Raw genomic sequence first — 22,141 nt, 5'->3', positions numbered from 1 at the left:
ATGGGAAACTAGGGAGAGGAAAATGTAATGGAGTGTCCTGGAAGAGGGGCATGGCTAGCTGAACAGGAATACTCCACTTTGCAGGCAGGCCCTGCTTGTACATCTATGACCTATCTTTGTAAACTGCTGTGGAAGCATCATCCCCCCAAAGTGTGGTGCAAAAACTAGGCCAACACTATTCTTCCCCGTCCTCCAGGAGAAACGACCTGACCTTTTAACTGCTGTTTAGGAGTCGGGGCTGCCTAGCCATTCAAGCACAAAAGAGACCCTAAATAACGTATCGAGAGCAGCTGCCAGCAATGCTTTTGATGCCCATTGATTCTGACGGAGTTGGAAACCTCAGCTTGCGGCCAAGCAGTGGCTGGTAGCTGCTCCTGGGAGAATCCTCTCCATCCCACTCAAAAGGAGCGAAGTCTGGCTCCGTCTTGCCTTCTCAGGTTTAATTAAGCATCTTTGCAGCAGAGTCCAGCCTCTATATGGTTTGTGCCCTCTCCAAACCCACTTACTGAGATGCCAGCCCCTCCTTCCTTTTTCAGCTCTTGATTTGTGCTTTGGCCTGGCCTGCCAAACTCCTGAGTCAGGTCCTTTGGTCCATCTGAGCTGAGTAATGTCTACACTGACTGGCAGCAGCTCTCTAGGATTACACACATTAAGCCTTTGCCAGCCCTACCTGGAGATGCCAGGGATTGAACCCGAGACCTTCTGCATACAAAGCAAATGTTCTGCCTCCGAGCTACAGCCATGCACTATTTTATCAAACCTGCAACACACATAAAGCTATTATAGTTGCAGGGACTGTGTTGTCTGCTTAAGCTCAACTACTGGAATCAGGCTCCCCACTGGGTAACTAACAGGCTTATTAACGGGGCTTTTACAGAGTGTTTAAAAAAAAATTTTTTTCTTTCCTCAACTTTCAGGAAACAAACCAGAAGAAATAAAAACATAGTTAAGCAGCGAGGGTTGTTTCTAATGCTAGTTGCTTCTAAAGCTAGTTGTACTCAAAATAAGCACATTGAAATTAATGGGCATAGCTAACTTATGTCCATTGATTTCAGTGGGTCTGCTACTGTAAGTAGAAGTTAGGAACAGAGGAAGCTGCCAGTGTACTGAGTCATTAGGGCATCTAGCACAGCATTGTCTACACTGACCGGTGGCAATATTCCAGGGTTTTAGACAGGGAATGTTCCCAGGTTTGAAACCTGGGGTTTTCCTGCATGAAAAGCAGATATCCCACCACTGAGCTGCAGCCCCAAGTTAGTTTGATGCAACCCTTGAACGTTCATCACACAACCTGCATTGACCATACCTTTCAGATGCCCTTTCCTTTGCCCAGTCTGGTATTAATAAAGTAGGTCTCCGGGAGATACTTCAAGGAGCAGGATGCTCAATCCAACCTCTGCAGCTTCTCGTGAGGTTTTTCAGGAGGGGGCAGGAGGTTGCTTGTTGTCTCTCATGGGAAATCAAAACCCAAAACTCAGCAGCAAAACATTCAAGAGGGCAAGAAGAGGGAGGGGGGAGGTGCTGCGTGTGGCTGGTGTTTTGCTAGTCTGAGTCATCCCTCTTTAATATGGAGTTACGTGTTTTCTTATTCGAACTTGTCTCCAAGTTCACTATGGTGCTTTAATTGGTTTCCAGAAGGATTGATTTCTCTGCGGGTTGGGGGCTGGGGAGGAAACCAACCAACTGGAAAATAGCAACTAAATTTGTAACATTTTAAATTCTTGATAGATCGCTGGAATCGAAAGCCCGGTACGTAGTAGCACATTTGCCTTTTGACAGCTTCCTTGTTAAGATTATTTGATGTATGCTCTTCTTCGTAGGTTACAGGGGCTGGGTTACAAATGTGTTTTTCTGGCCTGGTAGAACTGTCGACTTGAGGCAGTGCTGCCTATTGCCTATTTGGGCTGCTTAGAGTGGAAGGCAAGGAGCCGCAGAAATAGGGGGTGGGAGCCAGACACAATGACAAAGCGAATGCATTTTGGTTTAGTCCCCATCCTCTCCCTGCTGAGTTCTGCAAGGGGAACTCAAGAGACTAAGGCAGTAGTGGAATCCATTGCCTGGGCTGGTTTTAAGAAAGGGAGGCAGGCAGGAACTGGCTGGGGTTGGCAGTGTCCCATTTGCCTAAATGGATCAGCCTTGACTGTCTTTGCCAGAACGTCTTTCTCATCTCCCGTTCAATTATAGATGCCAAGGGTTGAACATTGGACCATCGGCATGGAGGGGTGGCAATTGAGCTATGCTCCTTCTCTTAGAGGAGCAGAGGACCATTAGCCCATCGTTTTCTACCCTGACCGTATCTCTTAAGATTCCCAAGCAGAGATGGGCCATTTTTGTCTTTGGTTGCCAAGAGTTAGATTTAAAGCCTTCTGTGGGAAAATCAGATGCCCCAACACCAAACCATGTCCCCTCCCCACATCAGGCAGATTCAAATTGCTATTCCTAAAGAGCCGTTCTTAACATCTTCTGACACTGAAATGCAGTTTGTGGAGGGGAAAGTGGAGGCTGTGGACCCGTGGGAGGGTTGAAAACCCATCATTTTCCAAGGGGCAGCCAGAGCAGATGGTGCCATTTACAGATTTGTTGCATTAAACAGATTCTTTGCTCTCCACTTCCAGCTCCCCAGGTAATCGCCTTCGAGGGTCAGCCGTGTCAGGCAGCACTAATCTAAAGCAAATGACTGATGAATAATTAAGGGAAGAAGCGGCGCTTTTGTTTTGAAACCATTGGGCACCGTTACCACCACCAAGAGCTCCACCACATTCAGTGTTTTTAAGGCTCAACACCCCTTCTCAACGCAATTAATTTTTTATAAAAGGGATTTCTGCTTTCTTCAACACGCAAGGTGAAATGTGTGCACATTTCTAGCCAACCTGAATTTAAGGGTCGGAGCCTACCTTCAGTCCTATTCAAAGTAGACCCACTGAAATGAATAGCCATGACTAACTTAGCTAGCTGCTAATATTGATGGGTCTACATTACAGTAGGCTTAACACTGGATACAACCCTAAGTCTCAGAGGGCTGAATTCTTGCCTGGGAAATCTTTTAGAGGGGCCAGGTGCCAGTGGTGCGTGAATCAATCATTTTCTACCTTTTCTACTGTAGGCCAGTTTCTGTACACGCCCTTCTCTCTCCTCTATCCAGGCAAGCAAGAGGCATTGTCAGAGATCGGAGGCACACTCCAGCCAGGCATTAACATTAGAGGATGCAAAGTAGAGCTGGTGAAGGGTGTGGCCTTGGGGAAGGGGTGTGGCCTGTACCTGAGGTTCCCCACCTTGAAAAAAAGCAAAAACTACTACTGGGGCACTCTGGGAGTCATTTCAGCTAATTAGCAGGGTCCTGTAAAAAAACCAAGAATCCAGGCCATACCTACAAAAGACTGGCTAGTGACGGTTCTATTCCTGCTTAGTGGTTTACAGGTGGTGGTGCAGCTAGGTTGCTCACAGGAGCAAGATGGTCTGAGCACATAACCCCCACCCTAGCCTGACTGCACTGGCTACCAGCTAATTTCCAGACCCAATTCCAAAGTGCCAGTTTTGACCAATAAAGCCTTAAGCAGTTCAAGACACCAATACCTCAAGGGATGCCTCTTCCCATATGAACAGATGCGGGCCCTGCGTTTGTCATCTGAGCCCCTTCTCTGTGTGCCCCCCTTCCAGGAGAGGTCCAGAGAGTGGCAACATGAGAACAGGCCTTTTCAGAGGTGGCTCCCCACTGGTGGAAATATCACCCCAGGGAGGCTTGCCTTGTACCATCATTAAGTGCCAGGCAAAAACATTTCTTTTCAGCCAGACCTTGGGCTTTTAATTATCTGCAGCTTCCTTCAGTTGGTGGGACATTTCAGGCCCCTGTTTTGTCTGCATCCATCTGCCTCAGGAGACAATGGAGTGCATCTCTGGGGTGAGTTTACATTTTTCTATTTTGTCTTTATGCTGGATTTATTGCAGATCTTAGTAAGTTGTGGGGGTTTTTTTGGAGGGGGTTGAGAAAGTGACCACCATTAATACTAAGTTAACGACAAGGACATAAGGCGGGTAACAGGCATAGATATTGTGTATAAATTGATAAAACTGAAGTTGGAGGGGATCCAAAAGACATACTCTAAGCAAACAGCATTACCCAAATCCCTTCCCTTCTGAAGCAGAGGGATGACAATGCTCTAGGCAATAAACCATGTTCTAGAAAACCAAGCTACCACCTCCTCACACTCCACTTCAGGTCAACAGGTCATATGACCTGAGGAATATTCCATCCCAACTCCGGATGTGGGGGATTTCTTAGTTAATTTGAAGTTGCAGTTTTGACTCCTGCTTGCAAGAGTTGAGGGCAATGTACAATAAGGTTGGCTGCCATTTTGGAACCATTATGATCTCAGTTCCAACTTGGGAGAGAAAAACAAGCGGCCCAAGACAACTCATGTCAAACTGCTTTATTACATCTTAAATAACAGTACATTTTAATATAGTATCTATCTTGCATCCAGCTTTCTTGAAGTACACTGACTTTAAAATTAAATACAAAAGGTGAAGGATACAAGGGTGTGGAGAAAGCTCTACTGAGAATAGTTCCATAAAGGGGGGAGGGCGCAGGGGAAGAAGAGGGGTTTTTTTCTTCAATTTTTTGTTGTTTTTTGAAATGCCAAATCCAGGCCTAAAAACGCACAATTACAGCACATTTTGTACAGAGTGTTGCCAGAGGGAGGGTGGGGAGAGGAAGAGACACACCCCAAAATGGATAATAGCCATTGCTGTAGCAAAGGGGTGGGGGGAGAATTCCAGTACAGTGAAAAAGAGAGGAACAACGTTAAGACAGAGTAATATGCTGCCCAAAGCGCTGTTTAGGTTTTTTTGTATTTTTCTTTCATTTTCAAAACACAAAGCCAGGAATGGTTGCTTGTTAGGGGAAAGGAAAATCTAACCTGATAAAAAGGGCTCCTTTGACTAAAGTCAACAGGCTGTTAGGAATTTAAAAGCATGTTATTCCTCTCCCTTCCCCACCCTAGAATCAAATCTACAGTGATTGTTTAAAGTAAGTGGTTGGGGTTTTTTTTTTCCCTTTTCCTTTCATATTAAGAATAGTGATTTATCTATTACACTACTCCAGAATGTGCATAGCTCAGTACTTTCCATCCTTTTGTTTTAATGCACAGAGTAGCAACAGTAAATGAGGAGATCAGCAATGGTTACAGCTTTTTTTTTCCAAATTAAAAAACAAAACAAAAAACAGGTTATTTCTTGAAAGAAAACACATAAGGACACATTAGTCTCATATGCACTTGAGCATTTCTACAGCATGCGATTCTAAAGAGTAATCCAACCCAATATGGCAAACCAAAACAAATTTTCTCTCTTTCCATTGTTCTTGTTTAACTTAGAAAGTTTTTTTTAAGATCATTATTTCCAAAAACATTAATTTGTACATTGTTTCATACACAAAGAATTGATGGAATAGCCAAGCGCTGAACAGGTTTCTCTTTTCAACACCTCCCACCCCCCAGAAAAAGCCCAAATCCACAGAATCTTGTTGGTTTATTGAGATTATGGGGTAGTGTTAGGCTATGAAGCACCCTCCAAGTGGGCATAAGAAATCCATACTATGCCAAAATAAGAGAGTAATAACATGTGAGGTGGGGTGGAAAAAACTAGAGTTTGCATTTTGTTACCCATAAAAGGTGATTTTAAAAAAAACATTCAATACCATGTACAGCGTGTGCTTGGTTATCTTAACATTATCCTATATATGCAGTATTTGTGCAACAATTTGTGACACTAAGACAGAAATAATAATAATAATAATAAAAAGACTTCAGGGACTAAATTTACAGCATTAACAATCCCAGATGTATCTGGGTTTGGACTCCCTTGTCTTGGCTTGGCTCAACAATTGACCATAAAATCAAATTGCACGAAAGAAAAAAAAAAGGAAATGGAAATATGGACAAAAAGTAGATATCAACCCTGCTACAAACACGACTTCAAAGTTTGAAAGTGAGATAAAACAAGGCCCACCCACCCCCAACTCATAAAGTCAGTAAAACCAAATCAATGGTTTGCAATCTTTAAACTACAGTGAAAGTTAAAAGTTGTCTGCTTCACAATGATTTTTTTTCTCTTTTTTTGTCTGGACATGCTTAAACAAAGTGTGTTTTTTTCCTTTAGTTTTCTAGACGAAAGGTGGTCCCAAAAGGAATGCACAATTTTACTTCTTTTTCTATTTTGTATATAACCACAGAAATTCTTCTTTTAGAGATAATTGTGCTCTTCATTTCAGCAGTAGGAGACGTGAAAGATCTTGCCCTTTGGTGGCTGGGTAAGATGGGAGGGGGGAGGCAAAGGGGGGTGTCCAAGTTAGTATGGTTGGATTGGATACATTATTTTAAATTTTCAACCGTTGGAAAAGTCTTCCAGTCAGCGTGGAGTCCACTGCTATTCTGACACAGAACACATACAAAAGGTTTTGTTAATGATCATCATCAGTAACTTCTAATGCTAATCCTTTTCCTCTCTTCCAAATTATTTTAAAACCAACCTGGACCTTGCATTTATACTTAACATTTTTTTCAAGATATTAAATCTATTACCCTATTCATTTCCTATCAAAAGCTAGTTTCACAGCTATGTAACGATACAACACATTTATTTACACACTACTTGGAATTCTCTCAAGCATCAACTCAGCATGTTAAGAGAGGCCCGGATTTACATTAACAAGGACATTTAATCTGTATTATGTACTCTGGATTAAATCATTTTATGGACACTAGGCTGCTTCTACACACAGCTCCCAAACCTGCCTAGGTGTGAGAAGAGTTGGGGGAAAAGATATTTCAATGTGAACACCCTGGAATGTCTACATGTAAGAGTCCTGCTGGATCAGACCAAAGACCTAGGTAGTCCAGCATTCTGTTTCCCACAAAGGCCAACCAGATGCTATTGAGTAGCTCAGAAGCAGGAGAAGAGAGGTAATAGCACTCTCCCACTGTGGTTAGCCAACAACTGGCATCCTGGAGCCATCAAGCTTTGTAAGCCAATGAGCACTTTACACTTCATGAACAACACATCCCAATCATAGAAGCCTTGAAAGAGGAGACAGCCTCAGTGTGTGAGAGAAAGGGGTGGGGTAGGGAGAGAGCATGTTGGACGCCCCCCCCCCAATTTTTTTTTAAAGGTACCTACAGACTTTAGTTCCAGATCTTGAGGAAGCTATCCCACGATCCTGTTGCCACCGCCATGCCATCATCAGTTACACCTAAGCAACTGACACGGTTATCATGGCCAGCTAGGACGCCTAGAAATTGAACAGAGAAACAAAAGTAAAAGAGTTTCAGATTCTGCATGCTCCAACGTCAAAAGAAATATGCAAAAGAATAAAAAAGTATAAGTGGAGCCTGTTACTTGGCTCTCAGGATTTAAGTTGTTCTTTGGTAATTGGGAGAAAGCAACTTTCAATGACAGTGATGTACAAGCGCTCCCTTTTCAACAGGTTTACTCAGCTGTTCCAGTCTGGAGGTTCTTTATGCACATGGCAATGCCCCAGATGTACAAACCTCTCTGCTAAACTGAGTGAAAGGAGAAAGCTTTGGACAAGCATATCTCCTTGCACATCAAGGGCTGCCCATACTATGACATTCGCAGAAAAACTCTTGTACACAGAATCTCAATCAGAGATGTTCTAGAGCTTTCAGCTAAAGCAAGCGAGTACAAATTGCAGCCCATCATGGTTCCAAGCCGGCTGTCACACTAAAAAACCAAAGAGTGAAGCCGTCTGCACAAGGCATAAAAGGGCAGTTACAGAAACCTCAAGGAAGTCTGAGTCAGCAGCATCTAAGCCTCAAGCACCAGAATCCTACACATTATGAGAGATAGCCAAAGCCTGGAGACCAATGGCATGTTGGAGAATACAGTCGAACCTCTACTTACCACCGCCTCTTCTTATGGTCATTCCAAGTCGCGACTGCGGCAAACCCGGAAGTAACCGGCGGGTTTGCCGCCGTTCGCACATGCGCAGAAGCGGCGATTGCCATTTGCCAATGCGCAGAAGTGGGCAATCACCGTTCGTGCCTGCGCACAACAGTGCCTCTCCCAGCAACCTGTTTTGACCTCCGGATGGACCTCCGGAATGGATTATGGTCGCAAACAGAGGTTCCACTGTGCATGCTGCCACACAGAAACCAGGTCCAAATGGCAGGGAGCTATTTTGGTGAAGATAATTGTCAAAATGAACAGGGTGTTTATGACTGAGGACAATGTATGCTCACTCAAGAAACTAAAGAGCTAGCAAGGACCAGCTGCTGGAAGGGCTGCTCTGTTACGATGTAGCATAGTAAAGAGGCAGCTTTCTTTTAAAGAAATTGCCATGTTCTTCCACATCTCTTTTTGGAACAGTAATATCAAGCAGACAAGTACAGGTTAAGTACTCGGGTTAAGTACTTAATTCGTTCTGGAGGTCCGTTCTTAACCTGAAACTGTTCTTAACCTGAAGCACCACTTTAGCTAATGGGGCCTCCTGCTGCCGCTGCGCCGCCGGAGCACGATTTCTGTTCTCATCCTGAAGCAAAGTTCTTAATCTGAAGCACTATTTCTGGGTTAGCGGAGTCTGTAACCTGAAGTGTATGTAACCCGAGGTACCACTGTACTGGCTCCTCTGCTGTGGGAGGGTGTGGTTTCTGGGGCTACACAACAGATCCCCCACCATTATAATTAGTAAATACCAAAGGGGGGGGGGGTGAAAAAGTGTCAAGTTAAGGTACATGAACAGTGGAAGCTCTGGAAACAATGTTTAAGGGCAGGAACATAAAATAAATTCTATTAAGAGAGGGAGTATTTTGCTGAGCGCAATATTTTAAGTTCATAAAAATCAGCAGCTACAAATCATTAACTGAGTTACTGGTACCTTACAAACAAACAAACAAAAAAACTCACAGCATGTATACTAAACATCAGTTAAGTATTTCTATGCAACAGAACTGATAATTCTTCATATGAATCATCATGAGGTAATGTCAAAACATTAATATTGCACAGGTGCTAGTTCTTTGGAGCAATGGTGGACCACTTCCATTTTGTTAGCCGCAATATGGAACATGCACACGAGCACACACACTCATCCTTTCGCTCTCCGAGGTCCAAAGTGTGTGCTTATTCCCCCGCGCTCACTTTCTGATTTCTTCTTTCCTTGCCTTCCCCTACCACACAAGTTACCAAAATGTTTGAAAATGATTGATTATGCAACTGAAGCTCTTGCATGGGAATTAATATATTCAATCCCAAGTGCTGCATTTGAAAGGAATGTAAAGCTTTTAGAAATACAACATCAAAGCAATTAGTGATCAGCAGTCAATATGAGCTTCAGATGTCTGTTTTGTAGAATCTAGGCTATTTCTGTATCTTATTTGGATCATTACCTGCCCAGAATAGACAGGTTGAGTAAGTACTCTATGTTTTTATACAGATTCTCACAGCTACCATCTGATGTGATGTGGTTCAGCAAGATTTGAACCATATTATTTTGCTGATTGTGTAGCTTGGCTTCAGGTTATTTTTACCACTGCCATGCCTTCGCTAGCCTAGGGTGCCCCAGGTTAGCACTCAAATTACCAGAGGGGAGTGGCTGTCTTAATTTTTGTTTTGGGATGCTATGGGGGGCCCTAATCTGACTAAAATTGCAGTAAGTTCTACGTGGGGCTGCCCTTGAAGACAACTTGGAACCTTCAATAGCAGTCAGATTTCTGCTGAGGTTCTGCTTAGATTGCATATAACCTATTTCAAAACAGCTGCACTGGTTGCCAGTTTGTCTCTGGGTCCAATTCAAGGTGCTCACACCAGTGTTTAAAGCTCTGAATGACTTAGGCCCCAATACCTGAGAGATTCTCTCCTTCCCCACAGACCCTCTTAGGTGCTAAGAGCAGCAAAAGGAACCCTCTTGATCGTTCCTCTGCCCTCAGAGGCTTGGGTGGTGGTGGTCCAAGCCCAGCAGAGGACATTCTCTGTGGCAGCCCCTAAGTTGTGTAACTTACTCTCCACAGAGGTGTGTCCAACACCTTCATTATACAGTTTCTGGTGAATGTTGAAGACATACCTTTTGACCCTGGCCTTTCATCCTTTAGGTATTTTTAGGATCCACGTTATTTTTGTGACTGTTAACTTGTTTTAAACGGTTTTAAATATTGTGTCATAATGGTGTGACCTGCCCAGGGTGAATGTTAGTATAATAATAATAATAATAATAATAATAATAATAATAGGCAAGTGTCCGAAGTTGGGGATCATGGATTTGATTCCCCCCACTTCCACTCAACAATTGGGAACACTGCTTCAGTTCTCTATTCTTTCTTCTCCATCTTGTTGCTTACTTCACCCTCTTTTGTTCAAGCACCCTGCTTGTTCCATAATCACACACATTTCTTTCCCCAGTCCCTATTTTTAGTCCAAGAGACACTAGAAGCATTACCTGCTCTGTCAGCTTTGAGTGTGTCCCACACATTGCAGTTGAAGTCATCATAGCCAGCTAGGAGGAGACGGCCGCTCTTGGAGAAAGCTACAGAGGTGATGCCACAAATTATGTTGTCGTGGGAATAAACCATCAGCTCTTGGTCAGCACGGAGATCAAAGAGCCGGCATGTGGCATCATCAGAGCCCGTGGCAAACGCGTTGCCATTTGGGAAGAACTTGAGAGAAAAAAGAGAAACAAGGATGTAACACACAGGAAAGATGATCTAGTCTGGAAGAGGCTTCAGCAACAGCTGGGAAGCTGTTTCAGGTTCCATCAAGAAGATCTCGTGATTTTCCAATACCAGAATAATGGGCAGATATATGTAAATATTTGGGTTGAGTTATTTATAGGAGCAATTTAATGCAATAACAAGAAGGATGTGTTCATTTTTCATATGGAAATATGGGGTTGTATCCAGCATAGCTGGATAGTAATGCATTCTGTCAATGCAAGGATTTCCACTTGTGCAATAGAACTTCCCCACTCTCCTCCCCGCTATTTCTCTTCTGGGGTTCCCCAAAACCTTTGGAGCAAATGTGGGGAGGACACAGGGCATGCACAGGGAGAGCAAGCAAGGGCAATGCTATGCATGAAGACAGACACACTGTCAAAATCCCATCTCCTCTCCATAAAGTTCTTACGTACACAGATGGCATTGATGTCTGATTCATGCCCAGTGAAGGTTTGCCGGCACATCCCTTCTCGGACATCCCACAGCTTTGCAGAGGCATCACAGGCACCAGAAACAAAACATTTGGAATCAGGAGCGAGGGACAGGCTCATGACATCTCCGGTATGCCCAGTAAATGTGGTTGTTTGCTGGCCTGTTTCTATGTCCCAAAGGGCGCTGGCGGAGAAAAGGTTTAAGGAGAATCCAAAATGAAAAGGGTGACCATCATAGTAAAACAAGCAAGCATTTATATAGTGCTTCCAATTGTTTGTTTACATATTATTAACTCAGTAACAGAAATCTAGGAAAGGAAAAGAAAAGCAATACTAGGAAATAACACTAGGGAAAATAAGGCCGAGACACTGTGGTTGGTCTAAAATAGTGGTTCACTTTGGCCTTGCTTGCACTTAGGTGGTAGGCCTTCATATGGGCAGATTAAAGGTGAGGACACACATGACAGGAGTGCTCTTCCATTAAAAAAAAAAAAATCCTCGGGGGTGGGTGGGAAGAGGCGCTTCAGGGTGCATAACTATACAAGAAGTACACTCAGATGAACATATAACAGACAGAGGGGTAACATGAAGATCTGTGGGAAGTTTACAATAAAAAATAAAACAGTGACTCTGCCACCTTAGATGCCAGCATGTTTTGAAGATCCAATGAAAACATTCTTAACACACAGGCAAGCAGACTTTTTCCAGATGGGAGACTCATTTTCTTTGCAGTTAGAGCTCTCTTTCTCAAAGGAATTAAGACCCCTAAGAAACTGCATACAGGTAAGTGACCATTTTGCGCACGTTCAAGGCATGCACAACTGTGCACTGCACTCCCGCATCGCCATGAACCCAGAAGTGACAGGAAATGGGAGCAGGGGCAGGCTTATACATGCTCTGCCGTCACACTCAATGTCCTGGAGCACAACCCCCACACAAACAAAACAAATATGTTTTCTTTACAGCTGGAGCACCCACCTCAGTGAAGATTGCAAGGGTATAGGAGTAAAAATATTGACTCTAGTCTACAAAACTCTTTTTGGCTGTGTTTTTTAACTTCAGTTTTCTGAATCTATTTATCCTAACATTAAATGTGTATGCTACATTCACACATGCAAACAGGAATAGCATTCATGGGAAGGAAAGGTATGCTTAAGCTGTCCTGTTCTCAGACTGGCAAGTCCTAAAGATCAATGCTAATTAAATCTCCTTGCTATTTGAAAGCAGGCAAAGCAGGGAGTAGACACTAGAGAAAAGGCACACCCCAAGTTTCTTTAGCATATAAGCCAATCTCTACAGTAACACTATTGGCATGCGCCTTACCAGGTGGTATCTCCAGAGCTGGTAACAATTTGATTATCATCCACAAAACGGCAACATGACAAGTAACCTGCAGCAGGAAGAGGATTAAAAAAGAAAGAAATGTGATTAAATATGGACAATTCCTTTTTGCATCTCACACCCATTGTTTTTGTTAACTTCCACCTTCTATTCTTCAACAGCAAGACGAAGATGTAGGCCAGGGCCAAGGGACCCCAAACATATTAAATGTATTTCAGGGAAAGCTTTCACACAGTAAAGTATTATAAGAACATAAGAAAAGCCCTGCTGGATCAGGCCCAACTAATTCAACACCTCTGACAGTGGCCAACCAGATGCCCACAAGCAGGGAGCTGAGCACTACAGCACTCTCGCCACTTACGATTTTCAGCAACTGGTATTCAGGAGCATACTGATTCAAACTCTTGACACAGTACATAACCATCCTGGATCGCATTCACTGATAGCCTTATCTTCTGCCAAAATAATTCAAGTCAGCGGCCACCATTGTCTCCAGGGGGAGTGAATTTCATAGCGAGGCGAAGAAGTGCATTTACTTTTCTCACACCATGCATAATTTTACACACCTCTATCATGCCCTGCCTTACTTTCTTTTTTTCTAAGCTAAAAAGCCCCCACTATGTTATAACCTTTTCTCACAGGGGAGTTGCTCCAGCCCCTTGATCATTTTGGTTTCTCTTTTCTGAACTTTTTCCTGCTCTACATCGCAGTATTGCTTCTTAGAATCACAGATTAAACACATCAACTTCTGAGGCCTGGTCCCATAGCTGTTCCTAACATGACTGGCCACTTTGCCCTCACCCCAAGCTCCTTGAACTGTGTTTGTAATAAACTAGTTATATGGACAGACCAATTCAGCAGAGACCATAATTCCATAATGCAAAGGCTCCGGCCGCTTTTGAAAGTAGCTAGCACTGTGTCAAACAGCAGTTCACCAGAAGTACAGGCCTATCAGGTGTCCTCTCCTTATGCTCAAAGAAAAGGTTGATCAAACAAAACAAAAATCCCATCACAACACCTATTCACTCTTTTTCTCTTTTGCCTCCTACGAAGAGCTTTTTTCGTGAACATGATTTGCCTGCGTTATCAAAACTGCCAAGAATCAGTTTCAACTGCTCATAGCACAGTGTTCCTATGAAGCAGCTAAAAGACGATGCAAGAAATGCACCACAAACACCAGTTTGAATACGGCATTTGTTATTCATTACATTAAATTGAGAGTTCTGAACACTTTGGCTTTGCTGGATTATAAATAACTATTCATTGCCGAGTAACCTTAGTTCCCCTCTGTGAGCAGTTTTCAGAGAGCTCCCTTTAGCCTGTATCAGTAAAGCCTTGCAGCGGTGGAAAGCCAGCAAGACACAGAGCCCGCCTGAGGTTTCCTCTTAAGAACTGTTAAAGGTTTTTCCGGAGCCAAGCTGGCAACCTCTGGAGGAAGAGGCCTCTGTGCTTGGCCGCACCTTGAGATTCTGTTCTTTTACAGAAACAAAAGACGGCGTAAAAATGTGACATAGCTCTGGGAGAGGTGGCGGGGGGAGGGGGCAGGAATCTGTAACCTTGCAAGATGGAATTCCTCCTGAGCCAGTTCTCTTCTGCAGCTCATCTGATGTATTACTACGGATTTCAGGAGCAAACTGAAACTTTGTGGGGGCTTCACTGAATGTTACATATGGTGCCCATTTGCATAAAAGTACACCAAGGAGCACCAGCGTCTAAGGACTCAGCATATCTAAGAGATTAGCTCTTTTGCTATCTCCCTCTGCTGTCCAGATGAACATCTACACCATGAAGCGGCTACACAATTATTCCACTTTCCAGGGAATCCTGGGAACTGTAGTTTGAGGGTGGAGAAGGAATCTTCAACACAGAATTCTCAGACCTCTCAACAAATTACAGCACTCGGGATTCCCTGGAAGTAGTCATGCCAGTTAGCTGGCACACAAACCATTTAGCTCATAGTGGAAAAATGGGCATAGAGCAGCACACACACAGACCAACCAAAGCCTGATAAAAGTTCCAATAATACATTTGGAACTTTGACCAAAGTGAAACAGATGCTCAGTCTTTAGAAGAGAATACATCAGGATTTTCGTCTATTAAATAAAGGAATCTTACCATGGTACTGGAAAATAAGGAAACAAAATGCTTAAACACCTATCATAATGTTTGCTACATAAAGATTATTTTTAGTTTATATAGTGTTGGATGTGGCAATGTTTGCTTTTTTTAAAAGACCAGTTTTGGGAGGAATGTCTAGACAACAGGATTTACAGAAGACAAGGGAAACCATTAATGCTTTTTAGTAACATAACTGCCTGTAAAACTATGGATTTATTTGTCCCCTAGCTTTTGTGCTTTTGTTTTTCAAGGTGAAAATGTGAGGAGGGGGAAGGTGGCAGAAATAAATATCACTAGGTTGGTGAAAGCCATGTGTCACGCACAAGCAAGATGTAAGGCAGTCTTTCAAGAGATGCCACCGGGTGGGGGAGGGGGGAGAGAGAGACACTGTTTAAAAAGACATGTTGAAGGCATGTTGTAGAGCAGGGGTCAGCAAACTTTTTCAGCAGGGGGCCAGTCCACTGTCCCTCAGACCTTGGGGGGGGCAAGCTATATTTTGGGGGGGAAAGGTGAAAGAATTCCTATGCCCCACAAATAACCCAGAGATGCATTTTAAATAAAAGGACACATTCTACTCATGTAAAAACACACCGATTCCCAGACCGTCCGCAGGCCAGATTTAGAAGGCAATTGGGCCAGATCTGACCCCCGGGCCTTAGTTTGCCAACCCATGTTGTAGAACTAACTGAAGCAAAAACACACTCACCTGTATGGCCAGCCAGTTCGCGGCTTACACGTACATTGCCTTCACGTGTTTTCAGGTTGTAAATGGAGCAAATGTTATCAAGACCACCGCAGGCCACATAGTTTCCAGATGGAGCATATGCGCAAGTCATTACCCAGGATGAACGCAGGGGAATAGCATGGACCTAGAATGGGGAAAAAAAGAGCGGGTAAAGCTGCCATTTTGTTAGGTTCCTTGCCCATTATTAAGAGGTAAAGAAAGGTGGCCAACCCAGGCTGTAGATTTATTTTCCTTTGCTAACAGTTAAATGCAGTGTAGTGGGAGAGAAACAGATCTGACTTTGGGGCGGGCGGGGAATAACCCACCAGAAAATTCTCCTGCAGAAACCCCACTGAAACGAAAGTGGAACTGTGCAAAAGGTTACATGCTCCAGAATAAATATTACTTGTCAATTTGAATACTGCCTTCCAACATTTGCAGAACATCCTTAAAACCTTTTTAAAAACAATACAAGAGGCAGTGAACATCTAAAGATTGCTGGGAAACAACAGCAGGAAAGGATTATTTCCATCATGTCCTGCTTGTGGGCTTCCCATAGGCGTCTGGTTGGCCAATGTGGGGAACAGGGTGTTGGCCTACATGGGTCTTTGGTGTGATCCAGCAGGCTCTTCTTGTGTTCCTGTATACAGTACTAAACAGAAACCTGGCTGTAAGAAATAGCTACATGCAGTAGATTAAGTTTACAAGAAACAGAGTCCTAAGCTCTATGTTCACATGGTGGTTGCAAAGACGATTTGAGGAAGGTTTCAAATTGTCTAGCCAAGGCCATATTTTTGGAGCCTGCATCCTTTATTGAAAAATTTCCCATTCCTAGCCATCAATATCACATTTTCAGAAGCCCGGGCTTCTGTGCTTTTTTTCCAACCCCAACTACATATTATCATAGTCTGCATTTGAAATTTCTTTTGCTTTCAACAACGGTAACATTTCCGCATTTCAAGTCTAAGCTTTTTCAACTTGGCTTAATTCTACCTTTTCTCATCAAAACTTCCCCATCTTTCATGCTTATAAGCTCCATGAGCCAGGGCTGCTGCATTTATTTGTGTGCCCCTGAGATTTACTATGAAATAAAGTCCTTGAAGTTGTTTTTTTTTTAACATTTTCTCTTTTAGGGATTAAAAGAAGAAAGAAATCAAGACCCAGCACATGTTAGTTGAGCACATCACTGCAATAGGTGTGATGCTTCATTACTAAAAATACAGCTATTTAATCACCAAAGAATATATCCCCTCCCTGACAGCCAATGAAATGCCTCAAAGTGGTTGCTCATAACCACATCACTGGAAGAGGGCACTTTTTTACGGGCATCTTCTTTGTTAGGACCACCATCACATCCAGCACAAGTGCAAGACTGCTTAGCTACAGCAGTGTTGCTAGAGATATATTTAGAGATGACTTCGTATGTGTAATCTAGCCAAAGACTTATAAAAATACTAATCTAAAACTACATTCTGGTTATTGCAGAACTGTCATCCAATTTCCTGGATTTGATTAATACCCTTTACTGACAAAAGTCTCTTTATCCTTTTTTGGCGGGGCTGGGGGAGCAAGGGGGCAAGAGATAAATAGGACAATAGCACGTATTTGACAACAGGACTCTGGTAAGTTTCCCATCTCGGAACGTTTGATCTTCTTGGAGGTATGCAATTATGCTTGATCACACAGGAGGACAAATACTGGGGAACTGCATAGTCACTTGACTTTCATAATACTGTCTTGAAGCTTGTGGATGGCATGAGCAAATACAGAATACAGTGGTACCTCGGGTTAAGAACTTAATTCGTTACGGAGGTCCGTTCTTAACCTGAAACTGTTCATAACCTGAAGCACCACTTTAGCTAATGGGGCCTCCTGCTGGTGCTGCGCCACTGCTGCACAATTTCTGTTCTCATCCTGAAGCAAAGTTCTTAATCCGAGGTAATATTTCTGGGTTAGCGGAGTCTGTAACCTGAAGCGTATGTAACCTGAGATACCACTGTATGGGGGGGGGAGTGTTCATTTCTCCCCCCTCCCTGCCCACTGAAACAGGAATGTGGTGAAAAGTAACACTGTAATGCAGATTAGTTACCTCATTACAATCATAGCCACAGGGTAATCCTTCTCCCCTATCTTTTCACTGTAAACATAGGGGTTCTGATCTGCTGTAGTGACTGTAGTAAGTTATTGCAGACCAATTAATGTGAGGTGCGTTACTTAGAAACACTCCATGACATTCTGCAGTGCCCCAGAAATTCATAAAATGGTATCTGCTGCTAGCTATTGCCCACAGGTGCCAAGAGAGCAGGGCAACTACAGATAGGGGGGGAAAGCAACAGAGTTCTCTAAGCCCTCTTCTGTTTCCCCCACCATTTTTACCCTTGGGAGGTTACTAGTGACAAAGTGGTTGCTCTGTCATTTGCAAGGGCAACAGCAAGGAGCTGGTTAGCTCTTCTATATAGCGACAGCTTAAATAAGAACTGCCTCATGCAAACCATTAGGAATTTTGAAGGGTCTCCCTAGTGAATGGCCCTGTTGCTACACTAATTTCTGGCACTCTGATTCCAAAAGTTGTAGATACAACAAAAGGTAAAGCTTTTTCTACTTAAAATCTCATGCGCCCCTAATCCTTAGGCATTAAGGTGGCATTGGATGTCCATTGCTCAGGTTTTCAAGCCTCTGACCCAATGAACTCCTGGTATGCGCACCTCATCAAAACGTATGTTTCTGCATTTATAGAATTTGACTAAGGTTTTTGCCCCTGGTGACAAATGCAAGCTTAGATGCCAAGATTTTTATTCCCTACACTTTAGCAGCCAATGAAGTCAAGCTGAATGTAGGGACAGTGACTCCCCAGTCCAATATAGTTAAATCCACTGTTAAGTGGACTTCGGATTGTTCCTTGAAAAGAATTCCCAGAGATCACTCCAAGTCAGCACTATCCAAAGGTTGCAGCCACACCCTATGCCAGAAAAAAAAGTTGAATTCGACAGTATCAGGAGACCATTTCACCAAGGAATGAGGAACAGTATATACAGAGTTTTCACCAAGCACTTGAGGTCTACATTAGACTTACTCAGGACCCCAGGCTCTCAATTTGCCAATATTGGTGAGCAAGGAAAAAATCCCCAAAAGCATAATCAGTATAGGGGTTAGGAAACACATTGGCTACCTTATTATGTACAGGTATGGATCATAGCTGTCAACGTTTCCCTTTTTTAAAGGAAAATTCCCTTATTCCGAATAGGATTCCTCGCAAGAAAAGGGAAAAGTTGACAGCTATGGTGTGGATACACATGGGTGTAACAGCCTTTTTTCATGTGTGGAAAAGCTACCACATCTGCCTTGGGCCAAAGTCACAAAGTGGTCAACAAGTCAATCTCCATCCTCAAATGACATTCAAAGGTCATCAAGTTTGGTCATGCTGAATTATCCCCTCCGTATATGGGCCCTACAACAGGCGCTATAAAGAGTTATTCATTTCTCTTTGTTTTGGGGTTCATGTTCTTGAAATGACATATTAGACAGCCTCTTAGCGGTCTATTCCTCCACCTCCCAAGAATGGGAAGCTGGGTGTAGAGCAGACAGATCCATCCATTGTGCATTTCACCTATGCAACTTCCCACATTAACTCTTAGGTACACTGTTGGATTTCTCCTTCCTGTCCCTCTATTTTTTCTTTGTAACTACTATTAAATTGTTGACAACTATTTTTTGTTAATGATTTCCTTTTTCTTTTTTAATTCATAAGCAATTTCTATGCTGAAGTAAATTCCTGTAACTGGAATGCTTTTCATCTCCAGGAAGGTCATAACAATTCCACCCCATCCCCCTAAGTTTGGGCCTTGCCTTCTTCCATTTGTCAGCTCCATTCCCTGCTGATGAGAACATCACTTCATGGTTAAGTCCAACTTTCTGTTCTTGCCTAGCTATACTTTTCAGTTCATAAATCACTACAGTGCTTGCTTTCTCCTTTCAGTACCCACATAACTAAATGCAAAATCACTTAGTGTTTAACCACTGTTAAAGGTGTTAAGCCTGTTCTAATCAAGATCCATGTCACATGCAACTGCACCCAGGCTTATCTTGAATATCCCCATCAGTTTTCACTATAAAGGCCAGAACCACAGAAGCTATTCTTTGCCCCACACAGCTTATGTCTCTAAGAAAACAAACCCGCTACTTAGCTTCTTTCTTCTCATCTCCCAAAGAGGGGGGAGGGGGTGGACGGGACCCTGAGCTATTACTTTAGTCTATAATTAGTCTATATTTGCCCCTCCATGGGATCCTTCTTTCACAGAATAAAACAAAAGCCGAACAAAAATACACAATCTGAAGGATTTGTTTTATTAGCGTTTTTCCTGTAGTTTGCTTTTCCTCCCTTAGCCAAGTTGGAATTAAGTCATTGAACCTTATTAATTGCTCTCACCTTGTTTGTGGTGTAGCTGTCCCAAATGATAAGCTTGCCATCCTGTGATGCACTAACGAGAAGCCTGGAAGGGCAGGTTAGGGAAAAGAGATAAAAAGTTAAATGTAAACAAAGCATACATCAGAAGTGCAGGAAGACAAATTACATTGGAATACATTAGTCTTAATCAATTCAACAGTATATTTTGATATGCAAAATGCTTTACTCCCGTTATCATCTAAAGCTGCCACTGAATGTCCTTTTTACATATTGAGAAATTGAGGCAGCGGGATCTGCCCAAAGTCATCCAGGGAGCCCATGATGGAGTAAATATTTCAACCAAGGTCACCCACTGATCAGTGGACTGAACTGGCTCTCATTGTGAATGTTTCCAATATAACACATATCCTACGAAACTGTATTAATGGAAGCAACAGACAGAATTCAACTGGAAGTGACATACTTCCTCTAATGTACCATCTTCCCAGGTCTTTTCTATTCTTAAAGATAGATCTAGGGTTCTGTAAGGTGCTTAAGAATAGTGCAGATTATTTAACTTGAGCAAACAAGCTCAAGTGAATTAATAAGATTGCTTTCATTAGATTAAAGCCCTCTCCCCCCATCAGCTTCTGCTGATTTAATCACTATTAACTATGAGCAGACAAATCCACTATATACAAATATTTAATTTAAAAAAAAAATTATGAGAACATTGATTGTGCTCTGGCAATCCATGACAACAGCATATTCACCCTGCTGACTGCCAGCTTTGGATCTCTGAATATTTAGAAGTGTGAAAGCTTCAGAAATATTATTTTAAAATAATTTTAGAGCAGCCATAAGGCATTTTCTATCTGTATTTCTTCCACGCAAGGAGAAACCAACATATGAAAATGGATTTCAGTTTTGCTGCCGGCATCGATGAACAAATGTTATTAGTTTTCAGTGTTGCTCAATTCCTTTGGTACTAGAGTAGGGCAATAGAATTATGAAATTTCCTATGAAGTAACTGCCTGTACTTTTAAACACAAGACTAAGTGGTGGTGCTAGTGGGAAATCTCTCCTGCTAGGCAAACATATGGCCCTTCAGAACCTTGCCTATGTAAAATGTACATCTATCCCTTGTACAGCTGTCTTGGGTAAAAGGAAACACATTTTGGGGGTAAAAGTGACATCTTCAAGTGGGAATCCCAAAAATGCCAAGGTTATATTTTAGTTCTGCCAGGGCTGTTGGAAAGTAGAAACTGGCAGTAAGATACACACACACACACACACACACACACACACACACACACGTGTGTTGCTGTTGCAACTGCAATCTCTGGACTTAGTTATCCCTTGTTATCTTTGCCTTCCTCATTTCACCCTCCGGCCACTAGTTTATTTCCTCTCCCTCCTCCTGTCTACAGTCTGCTTCTTAAATTCCTTTAAGCAAGGACCAGTCATTTATTTATACATTTTTATCCCACCTTTCCTCCAAGGGGCTCAAAGTAGCATACATCATCATCGTCCCCACCCAATCTTATCCTCACAATCATTAGGCTGAGAGGTTATGACCAACTCAAGATGGTCCTTCTGCAGCGCAGGAACTCACCTGGAATCAGTGCCCCAGTGCATTGCATAAATTTTAGCCAAGTGTCCCCGCAGTGTTCTTCTAGTGCGCATCTGAATACGACCCACTGGATCAATGTTGGCTGTGATCTAAATGGGAGGTTAATTGTACATATTTATAACTGTCAGCAGCAAAAGCATTTCCTGACTGAAGAAGCATTAACTGAAACTACTCTCTCTTCTTGAATTTCTTTCCCTGTTGCAGCAAAGAACTTGACCAAAACACCTTACTAGCTGCTTTGAAAGGTGCTTACTACTGCTTCTTCCCAAACAAGCTTCTCATTTCAAACTTCTAATATAAGCATAATTTATCAGAGGTGGGCAACCTGGGAACCTCCAGATGTTGCTGAACAACATCCCATCACCTATTGGTTATACCGGACAGGGCTGATGGAAACTGGGAGCCAGCAACATAGGGAAAGGCACAGATTCCCCACCTCAGAATTATCACAGAACTGAAAGACAACTTGCAGGGTTATTTTTTTTTTAAGCAGAAAAGTACTTATATGGCATTTCCACTGCTTCATTTTTCACTGTCTGCTTTCTGACTTACTTAAGGACTGTTATAAATCCAGATGGTTCCAACTCTTACATAGCAAAATCAGATCTATTGGTACTGACTTGGAACTCTTGTATAATTCAAGTGAGCAATATATTTATTGTAATATTCAAACCAGATTAAGGGACATTGAAAAACAAAACATTAAGTCAGCTGTAAATAAAATTTGCTTCCCCAACTTCTATGGTTTAAATACAACAGATAACAGGGTCACTTATAAAGTATTTCAAA

The 22,141-nt window shown here is 42.6% G+C and overlaps 1 protein-coding gene across 8 annotated transcripts in view; it reads right to left on the bottom strand.

The window, feature by feature from the left end:
• Window positions 1-4,412: 4,412 nt before the first annotated feature.
• The window catches only part of GNB1 (G protein subunit beta 1), a 70,120-nt gene continuing 52,391 nt past the window's right edge, over window positions 4,413-22,141 (bottom strand). For 3 of the 8 annotated variants that reach the window (XM_081016241.1, XM_081016243.1, XM_081016244.1), the window contains 8 exons: window positions 21,335-21,441; window positions 19,762-19,825; window positions 15,318-15,480; window positions 12,476-12,542; window positions 11,135-11,336; window positions 10,448-10,664; window positions 7,174-7,285; window positions 4,413-6,428 (listed from right to left, as the gene is read on the bottom strand). In XM_081016241.1, the coding sequence (XP_080872367.1) occupies window positions 7,179-7,285; window positions 10,448-10,664; window positions 11,135-11,336; window positions 12,476-12,542; window positions 15,318-15,480; window positions 19,762-19,825; window positions 21,335-21,441 (927 nt within the window). In that variant the 3' untranslated portion in view covers window positions 4,413-6,428; window positions 7,174-7,178. Of the gene's footprint in view, window positions 6,429-7,169; window positions 7,286-10,447; window positions 10,665-11,134; window positions 11,337-12,475; window positions 12,543-15,317; window positions 15,481-19,761; window positions 19,826-21,334; window positions 21,442-22,141 lie in introns of all 8 variants that reach the window. The other 5 variants (XM_081016248.1, XM_081016246.1, XM_081016245.1 and 2 more) reach the window with 5 other exon arrangements.

The sequence above is a fragment of the Podarcis pityusensis genome (genome assembly GCF_964106645.2).
Source record: "Podarcis pityusensis genome assembly, chromosome: 8".
Taxonomy (NCBI): domain Eukaryota; kingdom Metazoa; phylum Chordata; class Lepidosauria; order Squamata; family Lacertidae; genus Podarcis; species Podarcis pityusensis.
This window is presented reverse-complemented; position numbering and strand designations above follow the sequence as displayed.